Source organism: Sciurus carolinensis, unplaced genomic scaffold (assembly GCF_902686445.1).
Source record: "Sciurus carolinensis unplaced genomic scaffold, mSciCar1.2, whole genome shotgun sequence".
Taxonomy (NCBI): domain Eukaryota; kingdom Metazoa; phylum Chordata; class Mammalia; order Rodentia; family Sciuridae; genus Sciurus; species Sciurus carolinensis.
The window spans coordinates 1,240,964-1,265,614 of NW_025920130.1; the positions used below are offsets into that span (position 1 = coordinate 1,240,964).

Genomic DNA, 24,651 nt, shown 5'->3' on the forward strand with positions numbered 1-24,651 from the left:
AACAGACAAAAGAGAGTAACAAGAACCTCTATGAGAATTCTTATTCTCAAAAAATATTAAGTAAGTCAGACGAGGTATCCCAACAGATAAATTCCTGATCTGAGATTTAAGCCAAATCATGCTATACTCCCAGAAATATAAGAAATGCTCTTTGAGAAAGCCTAAATTGAATACCTGAATCCTGTAATGATTAGAGATGATAGACTTCTGAGTTTATGAATGAGTATATAGTAATGGAGGGCAGAACGAATACATAAGTACTGGACAGACTGAAGCAGAGTAATCAAAAGAAAATACTGAAGCTTATTAACATGTATCTACCAGAATAAATTACAGAGTTCCAGAGTACATCAGGAAGAGATTATTGAACATGTAACATTGAGGAAAATTAGTATTAATGAAGTGAATTGAGATATGAGAAAAGTGATGAAGGTGTGATCCAGCAATATGTATTTGAAAGTGTGTAAGAGATCCCAATCAACACAAAGACTACACTGGGAAATAATGTAACTCAAAAGTAGCTCTCAGTCATTTAGGGACTTGCACATTAGCAAATCATAGATGAAGAATTTTTAATGATTGCTCATATTATATGTACATAATATGAATTTTTCTTTGTTTTCTAGGTGAATAGTAAAAAGAATTTTGCAGGTTGCATGTTCAAAATAAATCATGAAGAATGGAAAACTGTAATAGCTTCCACTTCAGAAATTCATTCTGAACTTTAATTGAGTCTTTGAAAAAAGTTTGCTAAAAGGCAAAATTCTCACCTTTCAAAGTTTACCATTTTCCATCTGTTATTCTGCCATAAGTACCTTTTCATTTATATTAATTTTGCAAAATTACACATAAAACATTTGTTATGGATAATAGCACCTGTCTTAATTTGTTAACCAAACTATAAAATAAAACCAAATATGCAGTTAATTGATATTTAATAAGAGTTGCATGTTTGGTTAAATAATAAATCACAAGGATTTTGAATCAAAGCCTTTCACCAGGCAAGTATATAATGAACCCTTAACAAGCATTAATATTCTGGTCCAGAGAATTTGCAAAAAAACCTATTAGGCAAAAATGCCATCAACCAAATCATTCCAGTTTAAAAAGTTATAAAATAGCCCCATGTTTCTTAAATAAGAAGGCACATGAAATGGTAGACCTTCTTTTCTACAGGCTTTGAATATAAAGTGTTATAGTTATTATTATAGTCAATGCTGAAGATTAAAGTTTTATTTATCTACCTGGACCCACTAAGCTATAATGAGTATATTGTGTAGCAGAGGGTTTATAAATAAATTTTGCCTATTTAAACATTTAATTTATATTAAAGACTTTTAATATTAGCCCCTTTAAAATGTCAAATTATGTAGGCATATCTTGAAGATATATTTACTTGGCCAAATTAAAATAGTGAATTGTACAACAGTGTTTAAAAGTGTCTTAGTTAAATGAATTTTCATCTTTTCCCCTTCTCAGTGACTGCTGGTTCCTGCCCTGAAAGTACAACTTTCAAATTTTGCTTTTAAAACTATAAGGTGGTGATTGAAACAATGAATGTCATTGTCAGCATGACATACTCTACCACATTTCCCATTTGTAGTATTTTTTTTAGCTTTAAAAAGTACAAGTCACAGAACTATACATTTTGGAACAATTAGAGATGTAACTAAACATAAAGTCAACCACGTGATATTACCAATCATGTGTTTTCAATTAGATATCCATAGTCTGCAAGTTAATTTAGTTAGACCAATGTATCCGCATCATCAACAAAAATATTATCATCATTATCACTTTTCAGTTGGCAGAAATTAGCAGCAGATGTTATGGAAGTTTTCCATGTTTATATTCAGAGATGTTCAACATTCCCCCGAGAATTCAAAATAGGAAAACACAATGAATCATGTCCCTGCAGTCATAGCAAACTATATTTTGCATCATAATAACCATTTGTCTAACAGAAATTCATCTCATATTTGTTTCCCCTCAAAGGTAAGGAAGTTGCAGAACAGTTGGGTGTCAATAAAAATGTTCTTCATATTAGCCAGACTAAAAAAGAGAAAATAGTTTTGTTTATAAAATGTTCTGAGGAATCCAATGTAATAACCAGGGTATCTCTGTGTTGCATCAATTTCTTGCTCAACTTTTATATTAATGAAATATTTATTTAAGGTTTATAGTCTTTTATTACTGTACCCTTCCAAATTAATGAAGATCACTCTTTTGAGTGTCAAGTACAGAAGTACCTTATTCAAATACAGTATGAAACAGAACAAGTAAACATAAAAAAGGGCAAAAATAATTAAATATTTTAATGTTAGGAGACACTGAAAATGAGCTTGCAATGACAATTTGACATTGCACTTAGCACTGGGTTTACTCAGAGAAAAGTCAAACAGAAGCTCATCTTATAAACATAAATATTTTTCTAATATCAATTCTAAGAAGTAATTAACAACATGGGTCTTAATATAAGAAGATGTGAGTAATGTGGTGGATGACATTTTCAACTGAGTTTGCAGTAGAAATAGAAGCATTTTCTAAATGATATAACTTACATCAGCACTGATAAACACTGGAAAATGACATTTAATTATAAGCCCTAAAAGCATTGGAAACTGAGTGGGTGTTAAACCGGATGTATAAATTTCTGATGATGTTAGTAAACAGAACATTAGTGAGCTCTCATTTGCGAGTTCTAGAATGACTTCCTTAAGTTTTTCGTTGGATACTAAATCAATAAGATGTTCAGATATAAAATGCTCTTCATTTAATAATATTGGGAGTTATTAAATGGTATCTTCCTGTTAAATTTTCAAAATTCTTATTAGTACTGTTAAGTTCAAGTCACCAACAAATCTGGTTATTTGTAATTTAATCATAAAACTTATTTTCACATAATATTATATTGACCTAGTGATTTCTTCTTTAAAGAATATTTCAGCAAACAGATTTTTAAATTTTGTCATATGGCAGGATGAGTAAATAACATGTGCCTAAGTAAAGTAAATCAACTAAAACACTTGACCATCATGACTGGTTATCATTAAGCATGTTGTTTTTTCTGATGGGTGCCTGAAAAAAAATCAGCATTATATTTGTTGTTTTTCAGAGTAACTAAGTTTTACTTACTATACATGTGACAACATGGGCTCTTGTTAGGGAAATTAGGAAGTGGAATTTGAACTCAAATGAAAAGACCAACTTGCTTTTTGCCCAGAATTGTGTCAAAGTCCTACTGGAAAACTTTTCTTTAATGAAAAAAGGACTTTAAATGTGCTTAAATCTCTTGTGGGGAGAAAGGGGGATATGCTTGAAAATATCTGAGGGTGAATACCAAGAATTAAACCCTGATAAAAGAGTTCTTATCCAAGAGCTATGTAAAGAAGGGAGAACAGGGAGGGGCAAAAAGATATATAGTAAATTATTTATATAATCAATATGTCTTCTAAGCCCAGAAGTCTCACCTCATACTGAGACTGCAAGGGGTTCTATAATGTGTTTTAGGGTTGATGTGAGGAAGTATGGCCCTTTCAGTCATCTCTAGGAATGTAGCCTGGGCAGTTATCTAGAGAAAGGTAGAGCTATGAAACAGGGAGAGCCAGTCAACTCTCACTACCTAGTAAGGGGATCAGAGGGGCAACAGCAGCAAACAACATCTGATACAGTAGTTTAGTCTATTAAATTGTAAAAGTCTAGTAGTCTTTTTTTAATAATTATCAAACTATACATTGGCAGTTTACAGACAATATAAAATTAGGAATGTGATAATTAAGTAATTATCTAAAACTAGATTCACTCAAGTTACATGCTATAAAACATGCTCATACAATTCTACTCAAATGACACCAGGTTCAACAAATCATTAAGTTGAAAATGTAGCTGTTGAACTGCATATCAGAACCAAGATTGAGTCCCCCTCCTCCGGTGTTTCATATCTCAGCAATGGCTCTACCATGTAACCCATTATCCAAGTCTTATAATTCAGGAGCTATCCTTTTTTCTTTTCTCTGACTATTCATATAAGGCCTGTTTGAGTTCTTTCTTATAGCTCTGAAATATCTCCTGAATCAATTTACTTTCTTTATAAAACATTTTTTTAATCTTATTGAGGTATAGTTGACAAAAATGCTTGATATTTTCATATATACACATATTATAAATGAGTTGAATCCATTTATTTTCCTTTTTTTTTTTCTAGTCAGTTCACACTTCCATCATCTCTAGCTTAGATTTCTGGGAAAACAAAACAAAACAACAACAACAAAAAATACTCATGTGTTTTATTGCATTTGGTCTTGACCTCCTTTGCCATATTCTCATATCACAGCTGTATATCCTATTTCCTATTTTAAAAATAAACCTAAATAGGTATCCTTCTCTCCTGTGTAAAAAGTGCTGTTGGATTTCTATCTTAAATATGTTCTAGAAGACATTTATGGAATTTGTCTTCTGCCTATGCTTCTAGCCTCTTTTTTTCCCTCACAGTTCTGTGGATCTTGACCACTTTCTCTTTCCTTCAAGTACTCAAATGGCACATACTTCCTTCCTCTTAATGGTCTTCACACATTTCCATCCACCAGACATTCTAATTCCCTGGTCATGAATACATACACACACTTACAGAAACATGCAAGTCTAGATGCAGCCTTCCTCACCAGAGCCCTCCTGAAAGTGAATTCTTTGCTGTATTTAAGATCTCCTGTAAACCATTGGTTTCTCACAAAGAACACAGAAATATCTAGAGCACTCACTCACATCCTCTTAACCTTACTTCCAGCCAAATATTGACCACTTTTACCCTCAATTGTTCACTTTCCTAATGATACAATGTAGGATGCTGCTGGAGACATTTCTGCTCTCAGCACAAACTAAAACTGTGGGTGAGTTAGCACTACCCACAAAAACAGCAAGCAATCCTCCTCCCATCATTATCCAGAATTATCCAGAAATAGATAATTCTGAGGCCAAAGAGCAAAACTCCTGGTGAGGAAAAAATAAGACTTCTTTACAAAGTAGTGAATAGATATATCGCATGCATAACAGATATATAATCCTTGCATGGCTTCCTCTTCTTTATTTTTTTCTTGACCTCTGATTTAATCTTTTAATTTATTTATTTATTTTTTATTATTGTAAACAAATGGGATACATGTTGTTTCTCTATTTGTACATGGAGTCAAGGCATACCATTGGTGTAATCATAAATTTACATAGGGTAATGTTGTTTGATTCATTCTGTTATTTTTCCCTTCCCCCACCCCTCCCACCCCTCTTTTCCCTCTATACAGTCCTTCCTTCCTCCATTCTTACCACCCTCCTTATCCCTAACCCTAAACCTAACCCTAACCCTAACACTAAACCCTCCCACCCCCCATTATATGTCCTCATCCGCATATCAGCGAGATCATTCGTCCTTTAGTTTTTTGAGATTGGCTTATCTCACTTAGCATGATATTCTCCAATTTCATCCATTTGCCTGCAAATACCATAATTTTATCATTCTTCATGACGGAGTAATATTCCATTGTATATATATGCCACAGTTTCTTTATCCATTCATCAACTGAAGGGCATCTAGGTTGGTTCCACAATCTGGCTATGGTGAATTGAGCAGCAGTGAACATTGATGTGGCTGTATCTCTGCAGTGTGCTGATTTTAAGTCCTTTGGGTATAGGCCAAGGAGTGGGATAGCTGGGTCAAATGGTGGTTCCATTCCAAGCTTTCTGAGGAATCTCCATACTGCTTTCCAGAGTGGCTGCACTAATTTGCAACCCCACCAGCAATGTATGAGTGTACCTTTCTCCCCACATCCTCACCAACACCTATTGTTGCTTGTGTTCTTGATAATCGCCATTCTAATTGGGGTGAGATGAAATCTTAGGGTAGTTTTGATTTGCATTTCTCTTATTACTAGAGATGTTGAACCTTTTTTCATATATCTGTTGATTGCTTGTATATCTTCTTCTGTGAAGTGTCTGTTCATATCCTTAGCCCATTTGTTGATTGGATTATTTGTATTCTTGGTGTAGAGTTTTTTGAGTTCTTTATATATTCTGGAAATTAGCGCTCTATCTGAAGTATGAGTGGCAAAGATTTTCTCCCACTCTGTAGGCTCTCTCTTCACATTACTGATAGTTTCCTTTGCTGAGATAAAGGATACAATCCCATACATGTCATTAGTTTATGATATGGTTTGGATTGAGGTGTCCCACAAAAGCTCATGTGTGAGACAAGGCATTTTTGGTTATAACCACTTTCCTCAGAATAGGTACAACAGATGCTCCAACAGCTCTGCAGATTTGACAATTCACTTCCTTTCTTCCTTAAAAATTGCTGTTGGCTTTCTCCAGAACATTTATCAAACTTGGTGAAGATCTGGTTACCAATTAAACTATTTTCACAAAATTCATTAATGCCTTTCTAAATTCAAAATTTAGTGGATGTACTAGATACTACACTTCTCTCTAGATCTTCCTTTAATGGTGCTGGTAATAATCCAGGAGTGGTAGCACACACCTGTGACCCCAGCAGCTTGGGAGGCTGAGGCAGGAGGATTGCAAGTTCAAAGTCAGTGTCAGCAAAAGTGAGGCACTAAGCAACTCAGTGAGACCCTGTCTCTAAATAAAATACAAAAAAGGGCTGGGGATGTGGCTTAGTCATCGAGTGCCCCTGAGTTCAATCTCCAGTACCTGCCTCCCACCCCTGACCAAAAAAGTGCTGATAATGTTGCTGGCTGCCAGCCAGAGCTGGCAGTCCTCTCTGGAAATTACCCTGGGCTGCAGAGAAAGACAGTCATTTTGTTTACTTCTTGGTGGGGAGGCTACATTCAATGACTGGTTGATGCAGGGGTACAAAGACCCAGTCCCTCAGCTTCAGAGTACACTCCAAGACTGGCAAGGATTTTGGAGATTGCATTATAACCCAACTTGTCTTTCTGCTCAATCCTGCTTGCTCCCTCCAGATCCCAGTTCCCACCCCTAACTCTCCTACCCTATCCCTCATACAGATCTGAAGAGTTCTGCCAAGTGAATCTCCATTTTGTATCTTAAGTCTTCCGTTCTAAATAGCATCAGGGGTCTATTCAAAGTTTTCATTTCCTTGAGTTACCCCTCTGGTGAATCAATGCTGCATACTTCCTCTTTGTGCCATCCTTTACTTCAAAGACACCATGCTATCTTGGTTCTTTTCCTGTCTTCTCAATCTGAATCTTACTCTTGCCTCCTCAGTGTTTATATACCCCACAGTTCTCAGTTCTAAGCTTTCACCTCTATAGTGATGATCACTGAATTTCATCTCCAAGCCTGATTTCCATTCTGAAATCAGTTCATATGCCTCCTGGACATTTCTCTTCAGATGTATCACCATTACTATAAAACAAATTTTAAATATACTCAAAAACAAACTTCTTTACCCCCTAATTAGCACCCTCTGGACATACAACCAGCAATACTCTCCTGCCAACAGTTTTAATATACTCGAGTCCTTTTTTTAACTGGTGGTTTTGATCTCTTTCTTCACCTTAGCGCATATAAGGGATGTAGTACCTTTCCACTAATAAGGGCAGGTCAGCACAACAGTGATTCTCAGTGATGCACAAATCAGAAGCTGTAAGAGAACTGGAATGTAATTTAACAAAACACCATCACTGTTCTGCACACCTTCCTTCCTACCACTTTCTTACCTCTATGCTGTATTTGGACCTTGTTGGATCAACTTTTCTTTGAAATCTTGCCTCAAAGTTCTAAAGTAAAATGTTATTTGTCTTTTTGAATGTGAAGCACTTATTACCAACATTAATTTATTGTTCTCTAATTTGAACTTTCCTTCCTCATCTACCTACCCACCTTCTTTGTTCAAAATTTAAAAAGAATCATTCCCAATTTAAGAAACAATCATTACAAATAAAGAAACGATCATTCCCAATGATTGGCACTCAGTAGGCCTTCAAAGAACATTCATTGTAGATGGTACTCCTCTGTAATTTTATTTAAAATCACTTAACCTATCACTTTCTTCATCACTAACAGGAAATGTATCTCTATCTCACCTCTTAGCCATATGTTCCATAATTTTATGATGTTTTGTTCACTATCGAAATTTTTCTCCCTCCCATCTCCTTTAGAGATGGTCTTCTCACTCATGCCTACAAACATCCAAGCCCAGCACCTGCACGATTAGATCTTCTATACACCTCAATATTATTTCACTTAATATTCTCCCCCACTCCTTCTTTGGGGGCCTCTCATTAGGCATGATCCTTAGGTAGATATTCAGCAATACATAAATACCACATGACCAACTCTTAATTAAGAAACAAAACTTACCAGATAATACAGGAATGAAAGATTGGTTGCAGCTGCACTTTTCACTCTACTGTCCTTTTTCTCAAACATTTTTAAGGTATCTACTGCCTAGAAATGGAATATCTGAAGTTACTACCATTGTAAATGACAGTACTCAAGCTTATGGTGGGGAAAATATCAGTATGGAGTGTTAAGACCAGTGAAGAGTACAAAAGGGTGGGTTAATATGCTCAAGAAAACAGATGACAAGATGGAAATTTCATTTGAGAGTTAGATTTTATAAAAAATAATAAAATAGAAATTCTGAAGCTAAAAATATAATAATTAAAATTAAGAATATATAGATGGGTTTAATAGCAGATTAAATATAACTAAAGAGAAGACTGAGATAAAGCAAGGTCACTAGTGAATACTAAAGTCTTGTGAGTCATGCAAAGTAGTTTAGGGTTCATCCTGCATCATGGGGTGGGAATGACAACTTGTAAGGTTTAACCTAATAAACATAATCACATTTGCTCTTTATGAAATATTCTGAGATTCTTTTTCTTCTGATTATTACAGACTAGTCTTCCTTAAAAGACCAGACTTCCAGAGAGAACAATGAAAACAGTTATATAAAATACTGAAAGTAATTTTTGAAGACACTGGAGGATCATAGAGACAACAAGGACTTTAAGGTCAAAATTTCAGAAAATGTTCAGAAAAAAAAAAGGGGGGGGTTCTTAGAAAAGAACAAAAAAGAGACCTATGAGAACACAGTGAAAATGTTTATTAGAAATGTAACTGAGGTTCCAAAAGGGAAAGAAAGGTGAATGGCTGAGAATTTTCTAAAATCAGTAATAGAAAATAATTCTGAGAACATAATAAAAATGATCTGAAGTAGATCCAAATATAATTACATTTTCAAATCATAAGAAATTAAAGTACATTTTTAACCAACTGGAAAATCTGAGATAACGTTAACCAAATAAAATATGTGGAATGGCAGGCATCTTACATGAAGGTTGAATGAGTATTCAACATAGAAATTACTACAGAATATCAGAAATAAAAAAAAAAAGGTAGCAAAAGGCAATGAGTTATCTTTTCTTTCTTCTTTTAAAGTACATTTACCAAATAGAAAATGCTCTTGGTAACTCCTATCCCTGGTAAGCAGTCATGTTCAAGCAAAAATCCTGCTTTAGATTTACAATGGTCATCAGCTATAGCTACTCCAAGTGTTTGACAAATTCTGAGATGTGTGCTACATAGTGACTGACTCAACTGACATAACTCTGATGAAGTACCAGTCAGCGTGTCAACTCAATTTTGTGAAGGGTAGACAATTTAAAAATATTAGATTTCATATATTTTGGTTATAATATGAGTAAATTGTTATTACTTTAAAGGGTGTATGATGACTTTAAAGAAAACTGTTAGAATTTCTAGATCAGTTGTTTATAATTCCACAAAGTAAACAGTGTAAAAGAAAAATCCAAACATCATATCCTCACTCTTGGAATTTTTTTTTCCTCACTTATTTTTTAAGAAGAATTTTATAAAACTGTCAAGAAATTCCTAAAACTCACTTCAAAAATTATTGTTGCTACTATTGATCATCCTGTACAAACCATCTCATGGATTCTTTACATAACCTCCACAGCTATTAATGTGAAAGTCACTGCTGTTTTAAATCTCTAAGTTATGTAAGCCACAATTCTTTGAATAAGATTTGCAATGTTTTAATCTTCACTTTTACATTGTGTCACAACAAACATGTTACTTCAAAATATAAGGCACTTAAATAGCTATAGTCATATATTCATTAAGTTTTCTGAGGTAAAGTGCAGAGGAAAAGAAAGCTGTTCTCTAGAATTTATGACATCCATAAAATGGGATACAAAAAGAAAACTAACGAGTAACAGTACTAATTTTTAAAAAAGGAATGCTATAGTAATTTATATCATGCCTTTTAGAAGCAGTCATTTGTTTTATAGTCAAGGAAATGTGTTAAATTTAAATTTTTTAAAATATTTACTTCTTTGTAGCTCAATAATATACTTTAAGGTACATTTAAAACAAAAACTAGTTTCTCCCAAAATAGTTTCTCCCAAAATTGAGTAACATATAAAAAGTCAAGGCAATCCAAGATGGCAGACTAGAGGGTGACTGCATCTCCAGTCGCTCCAGAACCCAGGATTCAAGAAGGGGAGGCATTGAGAGACTCAGACTAAAATAGAGCGGGGTGAGTCTCCCCCACCGGGTGAAGCTCGGCAGGGGTAGCAGGCCTGGAGAGGGGCAGCTTATCAGAGCAGGGCAGGGCAGGGCAGTTAGAGTCTTCCCCAGGTAGCCCTGTTCACTCCGGTGGTGGGCTCCTCCCACATGGCCAGCTTCTCCAGCTTCTCGGAGCAGGCCCCCCAGTGAGAGCCTTTCTGCACAGAACCAGCTCCAAGTCCCGGAGCCAGTGCTGCGAGCTCCGGTCCACAGGCAGCTTCAGGGATCAGGACGGGGCAGCCAGGGACTTCCCCAAGCAGCCCGGCTCCCTCCGGTGGGAGGCGCCTTTCAAGGCTAGCTTCTTTGAGCAGACCGCCAAGTGAGAGCATTTCTACACAGAGCCAGCCACAAGTCCCCCGAGCCAGCAGAGAGCTCCGACCCGCAGGCAGCCTCTGGGACCAGGGCAGGGCAGCCAGAGACTTTTTTACTGTCATGGTAATTTTACGGGTGTTTAAATCTGTTCACCTAGACAATTGGGTCTTAAATATGTCAAAATATAACAGATAAGTATAGTTCATTATTTATCAAGGCTACCTCAACAAAACTGTTTAAAATACAATCAAGCTGATTACAATGGAATATTAAAATTCTCAATTAATTCAAAATAAGATAGCAAAAAAGAAATGAAGGAATATAAAAACAGAGGGTACTAGTGGAAAACATGTAGATAATAGAGTTTAATCTACTTTTACAACAATGACATTAAGTGTAAATGGATTAAGCATTCTAATTAAAAGGCAGAGGTTACTATATTGGGTAAAAAGGAAATCTTCAGTACTCATTAAAGCTTAACATTGAAATATGTAGACAGAGAGAGGTTAAAATGAAAGAAAAAAAATCAGTCAAAAAAAAGATGATGTGACTACAGTAATATCAAATAAAATAGACTTCATAACAATAAGTTTTTTTATAGGTTAGTGGGTTAATTTATAAATGAATGAAATAATCAAGGACATGTAATAATGAGCCATGCTGTATGGTGCACAACTGTAACCCCAGTTCTTTTGGAGGTTGAGATAGGCAGATCAGAAATTCAAGGAGAAACTTAAGGAGAAACTTAAGGAGAATCTGCCTCAAAATTAAAATAAAAAGGGTTGAGGTACAGCTCAGTAATAGAGCATTTGCTTACCATGTACAATGCTCTGTGTTCAATTCCCCAGTACCTCAGCAAAAAATATAGGATACAAAATCATACACACACACACACACACACACACACACACATGTACATGTACATAATGGTAGCGCTTAAAAATACTTGAAAGAAAAATCGAAAGAAGTAAAAGAAGACAAAAAATATTCATAGCCATTGTTAGAGGTGTTAACATCACTGCTTCAGTAATTTATAGAGAAAAACACAAAAATGTTGGTAGCGGTTTAGAATATTTTTACAATCTTCTTAACTAATTGGATTTAATTAATAATCACAATTATATCTAATATCTGCAGAATAAACATTATTTTATGGGCAAATGGGAATTTCAACAAGATAGATCTTATGGTGGGTTATAAAATAAATCTTGAAACATTTTGAAGGCCTGAAATATGCAGAATATGTTCTCCAATCAAAATTAAATTAAATAAGAAATCAATAACAATTTATCTAGAATATTATCAATATTTAGATATTAAAAATTGTCTAAATTTCTTGAATTAGAGATAATATTGGAAAATATGTTGCAAAAAAACAAAACTACAATACAACATATCATGATTTATGGACTGTAGTATAAAGAAATACTATTATTTGAAAAGAAGAATGTATAAAGTAAATTACTTATGTTTCTAACTTTTGATGTTAAGAAATGGAAGTTAAATACAAAGTAGGCATGTAAGCTTGTATAAACATATACATATAGATGAATCAATTAAATAGAAAACAAAAGGGTAAAAATTCATTCTTTGAAATGATTCTTAAATTTTTTAAACTTTTAATAGGAATGGTCAAGATAAAATGAAATGGAAAAAATGATAATTGTGTCAAGACTGATAGGGCACATCACTGCAAATCCTACAGATACTAAAAAAGCAATAATGTAATATAATGATCAACTTAATGTTAGTAAATTTGATAACTAAGATGAAATGGACTACTGCCTTCACAGATTCAACTTAGCAAACTAACAGAAGAAGAAATAGATTGAAACAGTTTTTGAGACAAGATAAGAATACCCACTGTCACCACTCCTACTTAATATAGTGCTAGAAATTCGAATGAGAGAAATTAGGCAAGAGAAAGAAATAAAAGGCATAAAAATAGGAAAGGAAGAAGTCAAATTATCACTGTTTTCAGATAATATGATCCTAATACCTAAAAGATCCAAAACTGCTAGAGTTAATAAATAAATTTGGCAAAGTACCAGGTTACAAAAATAAACATATCAAAATCAATAGCTTTCCTATATACCAACAACTATTCTGTTGAGAAAGATATTAGTAAAACACTTCCATTCACAATACCTTCCAAAAGAAATTAAGTAAAATACCTGAGAATAAATCTAACCAAAGAAGTGAAAAGCCTATACAATGAAAACTATAGATCATTAAAGAAAACTTCAGAAGTTGGAAAGACCTCCCACATTCATGATGTTCATGAATAGGCAGAATTAATATTACTAAAATGGTCGTACCACCAAAAGAAAATTTTGGATTCAATGCAATACCCATCAAAATACCAATAACATACTTCACAGAACTTAGAAAAACCAGACCTAAAATTCATTTGGAAGAACAAAAGACACAGATATTTTTACCCAATATTTTGGGTAAAGAAATATTAGACAAAAAGAGCAATGCTAGAGATAACAAAAACGGCATGCATGCTACTGGCATGAAAACAGACACCTAAATCAATGGTACAGAAGGCACAGAGATGAACCCACACACATACAGTCATCTGATCCTTGTCAATGGAACCAAAAACATACATTGGAGAAAAGACAATCTTTTATACAAATGGTGCTAGGACAACTGGTTATCCATATGTATAAGAATGAAACTAGACCCTTGTCTCTCATCCTGCACAAAAAACAACTCAAAATGGATCCAAGACCTTGGAATAAAACATAAACTATGAAATTCCTAGAAGAAAATGTAGGTTCAAAACTCCAGTTTTTAGGCACAGGCAACAGCTTTCTCAGTAGGACCCTTAAAACTAACCAAATAATGCTAAGAGTTAATAAATGGGACAACATTTAATTAAAAAGGTTTTGCACAGCAAAGGAAACTATTAGAAATGTGAAGAGAGAACCCACAGAAGAGAGAAAGTCTTTGCTAGCTACTCTTCTCACAGAGGATTAAATATCTAGAATATATAAGAGCTCAAAAAACTTTACACCAAAAATTCAAATAACCCGATTCATAAATGGGCAAATGAATTACACAGACACTTTTCAAAAGAAATACAAATGGCCAACAAATACAAAAAATGCTCAACATCATTACTATTTAGGGAAATGCAAATCAAAACTACACTGAGATTTCATCTCACACCAGTCAGAATGGCAGTCATTGAGAATACAAATACTAATAAATGCTGGAGAGGATGTGGGAAGAAAGGAATACTTTCACACAGTTGATGGGACTATAAATTAGCATAACCACTATGGAAATCAGTATAGAGGCTCCTCAAGTCTAGGTATTAAAAAAACAAGACTAAGCATGGAACCATCATATGACCCAGCTATAGCACTCCTTGGTATTTATCCTGAAGAATTAAAGTCATCATATTACAGTTATAAATGCTTACCCATGTTTATAGCAGCACAATTCATGATAGCCAATCTATGGAACCAGCCTGGATGTCCATCAGTGGATGAATGGATAAAGAAAATGTGGTATATGTACACAATGGAGCTTTATTCAGCCACAAAGAAAAATGAAATTATGGCGTTTACAATAAGATGGATGGAACTAGAGGTCATCATGTTAAGTGAAATCAGTCAAACTCAGAAGGTTAAGGGTCGTATGTTTTCTCTCATTTGTGGAAACCAGAGGGAAAAACAGGAAACCAACAGAGGGGATGGATCTCCTAAAAATCAAAAGGAGATCAGTAGTGAAAAGAGACCAAGGGGTGTGTGTCAATGAGGGATGGGGGAAGTACTGGCCAAATTATATTGTTGTATTATGTGCATGTATGAATACAGAAGAACAAATCCCATCAGTATGTACGATTATAATGCATCAATTTTAAAAAGTGGGAAAAAATCTTCCTGCAAAGAAAATTCCAGGTGTGACTGTTGAACATTATCAAATATTAAGAAAATATTTGGTATTATTAAAAATAATATTAATCATAGACAGAAATGCAGTAGGAAGAAATGTTTCTGAACTACATAAATTGAGACAGTATAGTATTTGTGTTAGGATGAAAAAACACAAAAGGAACAGAATAAACAGTGCAGAAATAGGCCTATATGTATAGATTAATTTTGAAGTACTTTGATGGGAGAAAATGATCTTTCAAGAATGTGTTCAAAGCACCTAGATATTCATACAGTAACCTTAAACTCTACTTCAGGTGGTGCATATAACATTAATTTGGAAAAGATTATAGACTTAAATGTTTAAAATATGTTAGAGTTTCTGGAAGAAAACACAGGATGTTTTTCTTTCGTTGGGGAGGGTGATGACTTCCCCGGCAGAAGATGGAACTACTAACCACAAAAGAAATAACTTGATCCATTGGATTTCATCCAATTAAAAAAAGAATTCTGCCCATTCAATACTTCATTAAAAAAATTTTAAAAGTATGCCCCAACTAGATTTCTTACATAGGCAAACATCTGGAATATAAAAAGAAATCCTAAGGGTAAAGAAAAAAGGGAGTGGGGCAATTAAAAGTGAGTAAAAGACTTTAACAGGTACTTCATGAAAGAGAAATTCAAGTGTCTAATAAACATATGAAAAGGTGTTTGACATTAGCAGTACCAGGAAAATGCAAGGTAAAACCAAAATAAGATACCACTGGACAACTGGGGTGTAACTCAGTGGTAGAGCTTACTATGGTAGTGCTTAACATGAAGAAAACCCTAGGTTCAGTCCTTATATAGCTACACACACACACACACACACACACACACACACACACAAAAAGACACTACTAGACATCAACAAGAGTGCTTCCAAGAGTGTTTGTGAGAATATGATACAACTTAGGTTTCTCATGCATTGCTCTTGAGAGCCTAAATCCAATTTTGGAATCTGTTTCAGGATTTCTTAAGATTGTTGAGATCTAGCCTGTCAGTTTAGCACTTTCACTCCAAGTTTTCTAACAAAGAGACTGAAAGCTTATATCATCAAAAAGATTGTCCAAGAATATTCATAGCATCTTTAATTCATAATAACCCCAAAATGGAAAGAATATAAATGTCCTCCAAAGGAAGAATGGAAAAATGGTATATTGCAACAACAGACTACCACGAAGCATATAAAAGAATAGATCACTGACACATGAAAGAGCGTAGAGGAATCTCAGAAACATGTTGAACAACAAAAGTCAAACAAGAAATGCATGCTCTATCCCATTCAAGAACAAACAAAAGTGTTTTTTGTTGATATAAATGAATTATTTTCTGACTGAGAAGGGCAGAGGAAATTTATGGTGAAAGAGTTGTTTTATAGTTTGATTTATGTGGTGAGAGGGCTGTTTACATATGTAAAAAAGGCATTTTATAATATTCAAATTATATCTCAATAAATAAAATGCCAGATTAAAGAGTTTTAAAAAAGGACAACTTAATTGTAAAAAGTATCTCTGATGCTTAAGACTTTCTTGACATACATAATTTGTGATTTTACAAGTTTTATACCCCTGGGGCAGTGATGCAAAATCTACCTCTAAAACTGTCACAGAGGACCATGTAGACTATTGAGAATGACAGTATGTTTCCATATGCACTGAAATAGTAATTAACAATAAATTTCTACCTAAATTTTCTATTTCTGACAATAAGCAATTAAAGGTCTCCTGGGTATCAATTGTGATTTTTAGTTCCTACTTCCTTTTTTATACTCCTCTAATGAGTGTTCCAGGAGTTTGTCCTTTTGGAATTTGTGTGACCTCATGGATGATTTTCAAATATCCTGTACCAATATTGCATAGAGTCATTTAAATATAGTTTTCATTTATGACTGCAATGATCCTCACCAACTCAGAAAGGTGGGCCACACTATTCGAAGCAAAATGGGGGCCGGGGATGTAGCTCAGTTGGTAGAGTGCTTGCCTCAAAAACATAAGGCCTTGGGTTCAATCCCTAGCACTGCAAAAAAAAAAAAAAAAAAAAAACAACAACCTGGGGCTGCCAATATAAATCAGTTGGTAGATTGCTTGCCTCGCAAGCACAGGCCCTGGGTTCAATCCCCAGCACCTCCCCCCAAAAATTGAAGCAAAATGAACAAACAGGTCCACGAGTAAGGAAATTTGACCTTCATTGTCTTCTTTTCCTGAGTCTCTTTTGGTATGGATGCACAACCAACCAAGTTTGGTGTTCTTGATGGACTGTATCATCATGCCCCATGCAAAATAAATGTCCCAGTGTGACTAAATATGCACTATAGAATGAACAAAAATATGTTCAGGAATTCTAAATAACTATACCCACAAATACTGGCACAGGTTTGAGGTATTTGGTACTGTCTCCATGCCCTAGGATTTATCAGCCAGATTGCCACAGGGAAAACTGACAGTGTTCCACTGATGGAAATTTCCGCCTTCCTTCAAAACAACTAGCCTTAATAATTGTGTTCCAAATAAGACTTAAGACATCCATTGGTTGTTCTATAGATCAAGGATGGGTAGATCTCAGTTAAGAGTGTTCTTTTTTCTTTTTCCTATCCTTGAATCTAGGAGAAAGAACCTGGTTTGTTGGAAGATAAAAGCAGCACATCAATAAGGAATCTCTGTTCCCAGTGAACTACTCCTTGGTGAGTTCTGACCATGGGGATGATTTGCAATCTAATGTCTCAAATATTTAAACCAGAGACTGGTTATGATTAAGCTACTATTGTGGAGCATACATAGTTAAAGCAATAGGTTTGGCCAAATCAAAAAATCACATCAAACACAATTTAATTAGTGACTTATTAATTAGAGCCTGATTTTCCAAAACATTCGTGGAATCATTTCACCAGATTCGATATCACTTCATCTGCTTTCTAGCTGGGTAGTAGCTTAAAAATATTAATGTTTCTCTGGTGATTGCTAGGAGCATCTAGGTGTGATTCCATCTACACCAGAATCTTCCAATGTAACAGTGATGTTCACAGAGAAAGGAATGTGCAAGTTATGACTGATGGCAGAAGGAAACACTTCCATTCTATGAGGTTGGTACAATGAAAGGAACACTGATTTGCCTCCTGTATGTTTATTCATTGAGCTTGAACAATAAACTTACATAACAATTTTTTCCCATCTCTAGACATAGTTTTTTAAATCTGTGTACAGGATAATTATGAGATTCTATACTTGTGAGCTTTCTTGCATACTCATGGGCCTTGGTTAAAGGACTCAGGTTAAACAGATTTCAGAAAAATAACTGGGTTGGAGCATGACAAAATAGCATGGATTTTTGCCCAATTATTGGAGAGCTGCAGTCAATACATATGAGGACCCATAGAATGCATATCCCATAAATATAGAAACTAATATTTTTACACCATGAAAAGATATTTTCTGTGGGGTGTTCGCCTTTGTCATTCACTAGCTGTATATTTTGTCTGAAAAAAATTATGATTTTTCATACTGCATTTTTCTTACTTTACAAAGTATTTCCAAAATACTATTTTTCACAAAAGTTACATTGTTTATAAAATTATTCTCAAAAACAACCTAACAAAAATGAAAATACCAGAAAAATAAATGTTCAAGATATACAATTTGACAATGGGAAAAGTTCAACATAATTCGTAATAAATTATTTAAAAAATAGAAAACAACTCATTCAGAATAGTAACCACAAGCAGTTTTGTTGCTGTCATCATTGTTTTGAAGAGTGACTATCCATTAAATCCTTTCTTAATGGGTGGTAGTATTTTCTGCCTAACAGATGAAAGAGGGTTGATGACAGACAAAGAATTGGAGAAAACATGAGGCTTAGAAATGAGACAACCATTGCAGAGTTCACCCTGGAGGGGTTTCCTGCAGTTCAGCATGTGGGAAAGCTCCTCTTCCTGGTGCACTTGCTGGCATACCTAGCCTCTGTCACAGGAAACATGTTCATAATCACCATCACCTGGACTGACCATCGCCTGCAAACACCTATGTACTTCTTCCTCAGCAGTTTTTCTTTCTGTGAATTCTGTTTCATCACCACCGTTATTCCTAAACTGCTGTCCATCTTTCTTTTAGGACAGCAGACAATTAATTTTACATCTTGTCTCACACAAGCCTTTTCTTTTTTATTTCTTGGGTCAACAATTTTCTTCCTCATGACTGTGATGTCCTTGGATCGATACTTGGCTATTTGCAAGCCTTTACACTACCCAACCATCATGAACCTGAGGGTTTGTTTCCTCCTAGTTTTTTTCTGCTACACTGTGTCCTCCATTATTATCACTGGTCTGATCCTGAAGGTTTCCCAGCTGTCCTTCTGTGGTCCACGGGTCATCCCTCACTTTTTCTGTGATCTCGGTCCATTGATTCATCTCTCCTGTTCTGATACCAGATCTATTGAAACTCTGGCCTTTGCTTTGATTTCATTTATCCTTTTCACATCCCTCATCATAACCATCATTGCATATAGCAACATAATGTTCACAATCATGCGTCTCCCATCAGCAAAGGAACGACAGAAAGCATTCTCCACCTGTTCATCTCACCTCATCGTCCTCTCTCTGATGTATGGCAGTTGTGTCTTCATATATGTGAAACCAAAGCAAGCGAGCAGGCTGGACTCCAACAGAGAGGCTGCTCTTGTGAACACAGTATTGACCCCACTGCTGAACCCTGTCATCTACACCCTGCACAACAAGCAGGTCCACCAGGCTCTGAGGGACGTTCTGTCCAGGGTGAAAATGCAGAAATAGGATTGAAGAGCTTTCTAGAAAAGCTAAATCTGTCCATCTACTTCAATTTCCCACTCTGGGGTAAGTCTGCTCCATACAACTCCTACATATAGTGACCTAACTTATGTGAACTTTCACTTAGATGGAAGCTACCTGATCTTGCATCTCCTTTCACTGTTTGAAAGATAGTTCCCTATATTGTGCTGGAAAGTATCTTCCTTGCTTTTTTTTCATTGGTCTTATATAAGTTTAATTCAGAGAACATTTATGGTGAGGCTGATATATACAAATCAAATAATTGATCTTCCATATTGATGTGTTCTGCATCTGTACATTCAACAAACTCTGGATGAGGAATATTTGGAAAAAAGTTGCATGTGTGTATCGAACACGTACATTCTTTGGTCATTTTTTCCCTTAATACAGTATAACAACAACTTGCATGGCATTTATATTGTATTGGATATTATCAACCATCTAGAAATGATTTAAAGGATATGGACTATCCGAGCAGTTTATAAACAAATACTATACTATTTTACTGAGGGACTTGAACATCCATGGATTTTGGTATCCATGGAGGCATTGGAAACAATCCCCCAGAGATACTGAGGGATGACTGCAATGCAAACTCCTTAGGCTAAGAATAAAAGTGTTATCAGATTTAACAATTGATGTTCATGACTCATTCTTGAACTTGAATTTTCTGATACCTACAAAAAATATATAAACCTCTATTTACACTGTATTTATTCAAGCATGTTTTGAAAGTTTAGAAGAAAATTGCTTATGAAAATCATAATACAATCGCCTTGTGAGAATTAATGCCAATTCATTGTTTTTGTTTATGTAAATTAACAAGTAGTAAGCTTTCGAATTTACCTATTTGGGTCTGTTTTCTTAGAGATATAAATAGCTTAGTGTTCCAGGTAGTTAAGATTGGCACTTTTACTTTATCATCTTTCACTTTTGGCAAATGTTATTAATGAAATTGCTTTAACACTTTTAAAAACATAAACAAAATGAAACCTTTTTATTTGTGCTTTTTCTTGTAATCTATGCTGCCAATTGATGTTTCTGATGACTGGATGATAAGTGGGCCTGGCACCAAATTCTGTCTTCTCATCTAAGAGAAATTTTCTCCTACTGTGATTTTAGAGGTGTCAGTCAGTATCTTTCAGGAAAAGCTAAATCCTGGTTGATATTTCATACAGCAAAAAATAGCAGATCTCCTAATTAGAAACAATTACAAGGAAAATGTGTGCATTGATAATGAAAAATGAGTTAAACCGAATCAAGTAATGTGTTTACACTTTCATCAAGAAGTGTTTTTTTCACTCCTGAGTCCCCATGTGCATGGTGTGTTTTTTATTTTCTGTGCATCAGATATTAGTGCATATATTCCTTTCCATCTTGATTTTGCAATTAATTGCACTAAAGCTTAATCTCATAAGAATTTTAGACTTTCAAGAGTGTTGGCTGGGCTGGAGATGTGATTCAATGATAGAGTGCTTGCCTAGCATACATAAGGGGCTTAGTTCAATCCCCAGCACTGCAAAACCCGTCCATTGACTGATTTAGATGTTTACTTCAGAACTCTGAGCAGTAATCTAGTAGACAAACAATCCAGCTGGAGAAAGTTTCCATAAGAACCAATGGGAGACTCTATCATTTCAACTTGCCTTGCTCTGTGCACTCTTTATGAAAAATAAACTATGTTCACAAGGTATCCATAGGATACCTTTACCTGGGTATCACTCAGGGTCACAAAGTCCACACTAGATTACACAATTCTTTGTGAAGTGTTCTGAACAGCTAGACAGAATTCTGAGTGTAACCTATAGACAGTATCCCATTGAATAAAACTTGGTTCTCAGAGGGTGGGTTTTCCCTAATTTGTCCTAAACAAAATTAAATGTTTAATTTTAGGATAGGTGTACATTCACATACAGTTTGAAGAACTAATATAGAGAGATCCCATGTCACCTTTACCTAGTTTCCTTCAATGGGACCATCTTACAAAATATAATAAAATGTCATAGCCAGGATATTGACATTGATGATGTCAAGATGACAACATTCTATCCTGACAAAGATGCCTCCTGTTGATAGCCTTTCACAGCCATACCCACTTATCTCCTGCTGCAACTACTTTTCGCCATTTCTGTGATTTTTCCAGTTTAAAAAAAAAAAGATATGTATATATTAAATAAAATATATACATTAATGTATATGTGTGTATCTATATGTGTGTATGCACATACAAGAAGTAGTCTTTGGGACTACTCAGCATAATTATTTGGAGATTCATCCAAACTACTGTTGTCAGTAGCTCATTCCATTTTATTGCTGAGGATCATTCCACAATATGTAGGTGCCACATTTTTTTTTTTTTAATTTGCCTGGTAGACATATGAGCTTTAAGCAGGTTTTAGCTCTTCCAAGTAAAGTTTTGTAAAGATTTGTATACAAGTTTTTGTACAAACATAAGATCTTTTTTTCCTCTGGGATAAATACCTAAGAATGTAATTCTTGGTTTGTATGGTAGTTGCCTGTTAGTTTTATGACAAAATGACAAGTTGCTTTCCAGAATGACTGTGTCATTTTTCTCACCACTAATGCATGAGTAATTCATTTTTTGCATTCCTTTAAGCATTTGATGTTAATATTTTTGTTTACTATGATATAAAATTAATTGTCCATTTTGTAGTAATGAATGTAACACTGTATAAAATATGACAAAATTTCAAAAGTATCAATTTTTCTATAAATAAAAATTGTATTGAAATACTTGTAGTGTCACAGGGAGTTGTAAAAAATAGATCTGTATATGCTTCACCCATTAAAAGCTATAATTTAATATCACAATCCAGATACTGACATTAATACAGTACATCAAAGCTTTTTATCAGATCTCCCATTTACATGTGTGTGTGTGTGTGTGTAGACTTATTCATAATTTCATCACATTTGGGCTTTTCTTTCAAGCCAGAGTGAAGATACTGGACATTTTCAACACCAAAGTTTGCTCCTATACCTTTACATAACTGCTTCTGTTTGTCTCTTCAGGTCTCCCAAACCAGCTATGACCATTCTGTTCTCCATTTTTTAAATATTTTTATTTCAAAATTGCTATGCAAATGGAAGAAATATGCAAACTTTGAGATTAACTTTTAAAAACAAGGACTCTCACAAAGAAAATATTTTAATTTTAATAACATTCAATTTACCAAATTTTCCTTTTTAGCATCATTTTTGTATTTAAAATTCACAGATTAAAGGATGATTCTGGTTCTTGGTTATTTCTCTCTAACTAAAGATTTGTTGATTTCGTTGATACTTTATTTTTTAATTTATTAAAATTTTAAACATTTTTTTTTAGTACTGTGGAACACTTTGGGCATTCTACCACTTGGCTATATCTCAAAACTGGTTTTAAAATCTTAAAAAAAATTTGTTTGTTATTTTTACTTCTACAGGACAGTAGGATGCATTTTGACATATCATACATACATGGAGTATAACTTCCCATTTTTTTGTGGTTGTACATGATGTGGAGTTATACCAGTCATGTATTCTTATAAGAACATAGGAGAGTAATGTCCACCTCATTTTACTGACTTTCCTATTCCCATATAAACACTTTTTATTTATTTCTTTATTTTTGAGATAAAGTCTCACTAAATTGCCCAGGCTGCCCTCCAATTGCAATCCTCCTTCCCAGGTGGCTGGGATTATAGGTGTGTACCACCATATCCACTTGACCTTTCATTTCTGACTACAGCCTGAGAATCTTTTCCCATTTACAGAATTAGGGGATGAACTAGTAATTAATACCCTGGATGTATCCTATTGGAACACTGTTGACTGGATGTCAGTCAACCAAAAAGGTCTTCTCTCTGAATCTATCTAGAGGAGGGTCCACAGCAAAAAGGTTTACTACTACCTATTGCTCACAAGTGCCCATTACTTATCCACTGATTTGTGATAGTCCTCACTTGACCAGTTATTGGTAAGACTTTACTCTACCTTATATGACTCTGAGATTTTGACTGGTCCAAAGGACTGGGCAAACACTAGGTGGAGAATTGGATGATCACAGTAGAATCATTTCCTACTGAAGCATGTTAGTTTATGATCTAAGCACTTCCACCTTGGGCTCCTCTTCCTAGCCAGGTTTCTGCTAGCCCTGCTTACTCCTCCGCTTATAGATCCTTCAAGCAGATTAGTCTTACTATTATAATAAATGAACATTGAGTCAATTCTGTCCTTACTAAGCCTGGATTTATTTTTATTTGACCCCTGTCCACAGGGCTGGTGTAAGTCAGAAAGGATTTGTTTTGAAGTTCCAAGGAAATACTCTCAATGTGGCCAGTTTGAACCTTGTCTTGTTTGTTTTAATTTTATTAGCCAAGATTTCAGTGAGACTAAAACCTTGGCATCCCCAATCTTCACATTATTTCTTTATAGTTATACACAATATTACAATTTATTTTGATGATTATAAAGCATGGAATATGATTTGATCTAATTCAGTCCTCGTTATTTCCCCCCTTCCTTCCTCTGCTCCCTCTCCTTGTTTCATTCCCTCTGCTCTACTGATCTTTCTGTTATATACTTTTGGATATTTTTAATAAGTGCCTTGTTGATATACATAATAGTGATAGTCACTGTAGTATATTTAAATACATAATAGGAAAGTTATGTGAGATTCAGTTCACTGTTCTTTCACACCATCCCTCCTCCTTCTCCTTTAATCCCTTTTTTCTACTCCACTGATTTTTCTTCTATTTTGATGGAATTTGCCCTGCCTTTTCTTTTCTTTTCTTTTTTATTTTTAGAACAACTCAGCAAAATAAAATTCCCCGCTTATTGTTGGACCACATTGCTTCTCACATACATAAAACAGGCCGAAAAAATAAACAGCAACTTCACAGACAAAAAAAGGAAAAAAGAAATAAATAAATAAAAAGAAATCTTTTTATCTTTGGCCTTGTTAACCACCTCATACAAACCAACTACTTATAGTACAGCTAAAGTACATACACAAAAAAGTTACTGGAATGCTCGGAATAAGATTGGGTT

At 34.7% G+C, this 24,651-nt stretch overlaps 1 protein-coding gene across 1 annotated transcript; it reads left to right on the forward strand.

The window, feature by feature from the left end:
* The first annotated feature begins 18,648 nt into the window (after window positions 1-18,648).
* On the forward strand, window positions 18,649-19,587 carry LOC124974060 (olfactory receptor 6C74-like). Its single transcript, XM_047537620.1, has one exon. The coding sequence runs from the start codon at window positions 18,649-18,651 to the stop codon at window positions 19,585-19,587; it is 939 nt and encodes a 312-aa protein (XP_047393576.1).
* Window positions 19,588-24,651: the final 5,064 nt, after the last annotated feature.

What these genes read in the sequence shown, in the direction of transcription:
- LOC124974060 (XM_047537620.1), top strand. Translation starts at nt 18,649, where the DNA reads ATGAGGCTTAGAAATGAGACAACCATTGCAGAGTTCACCCTGGAGGGG.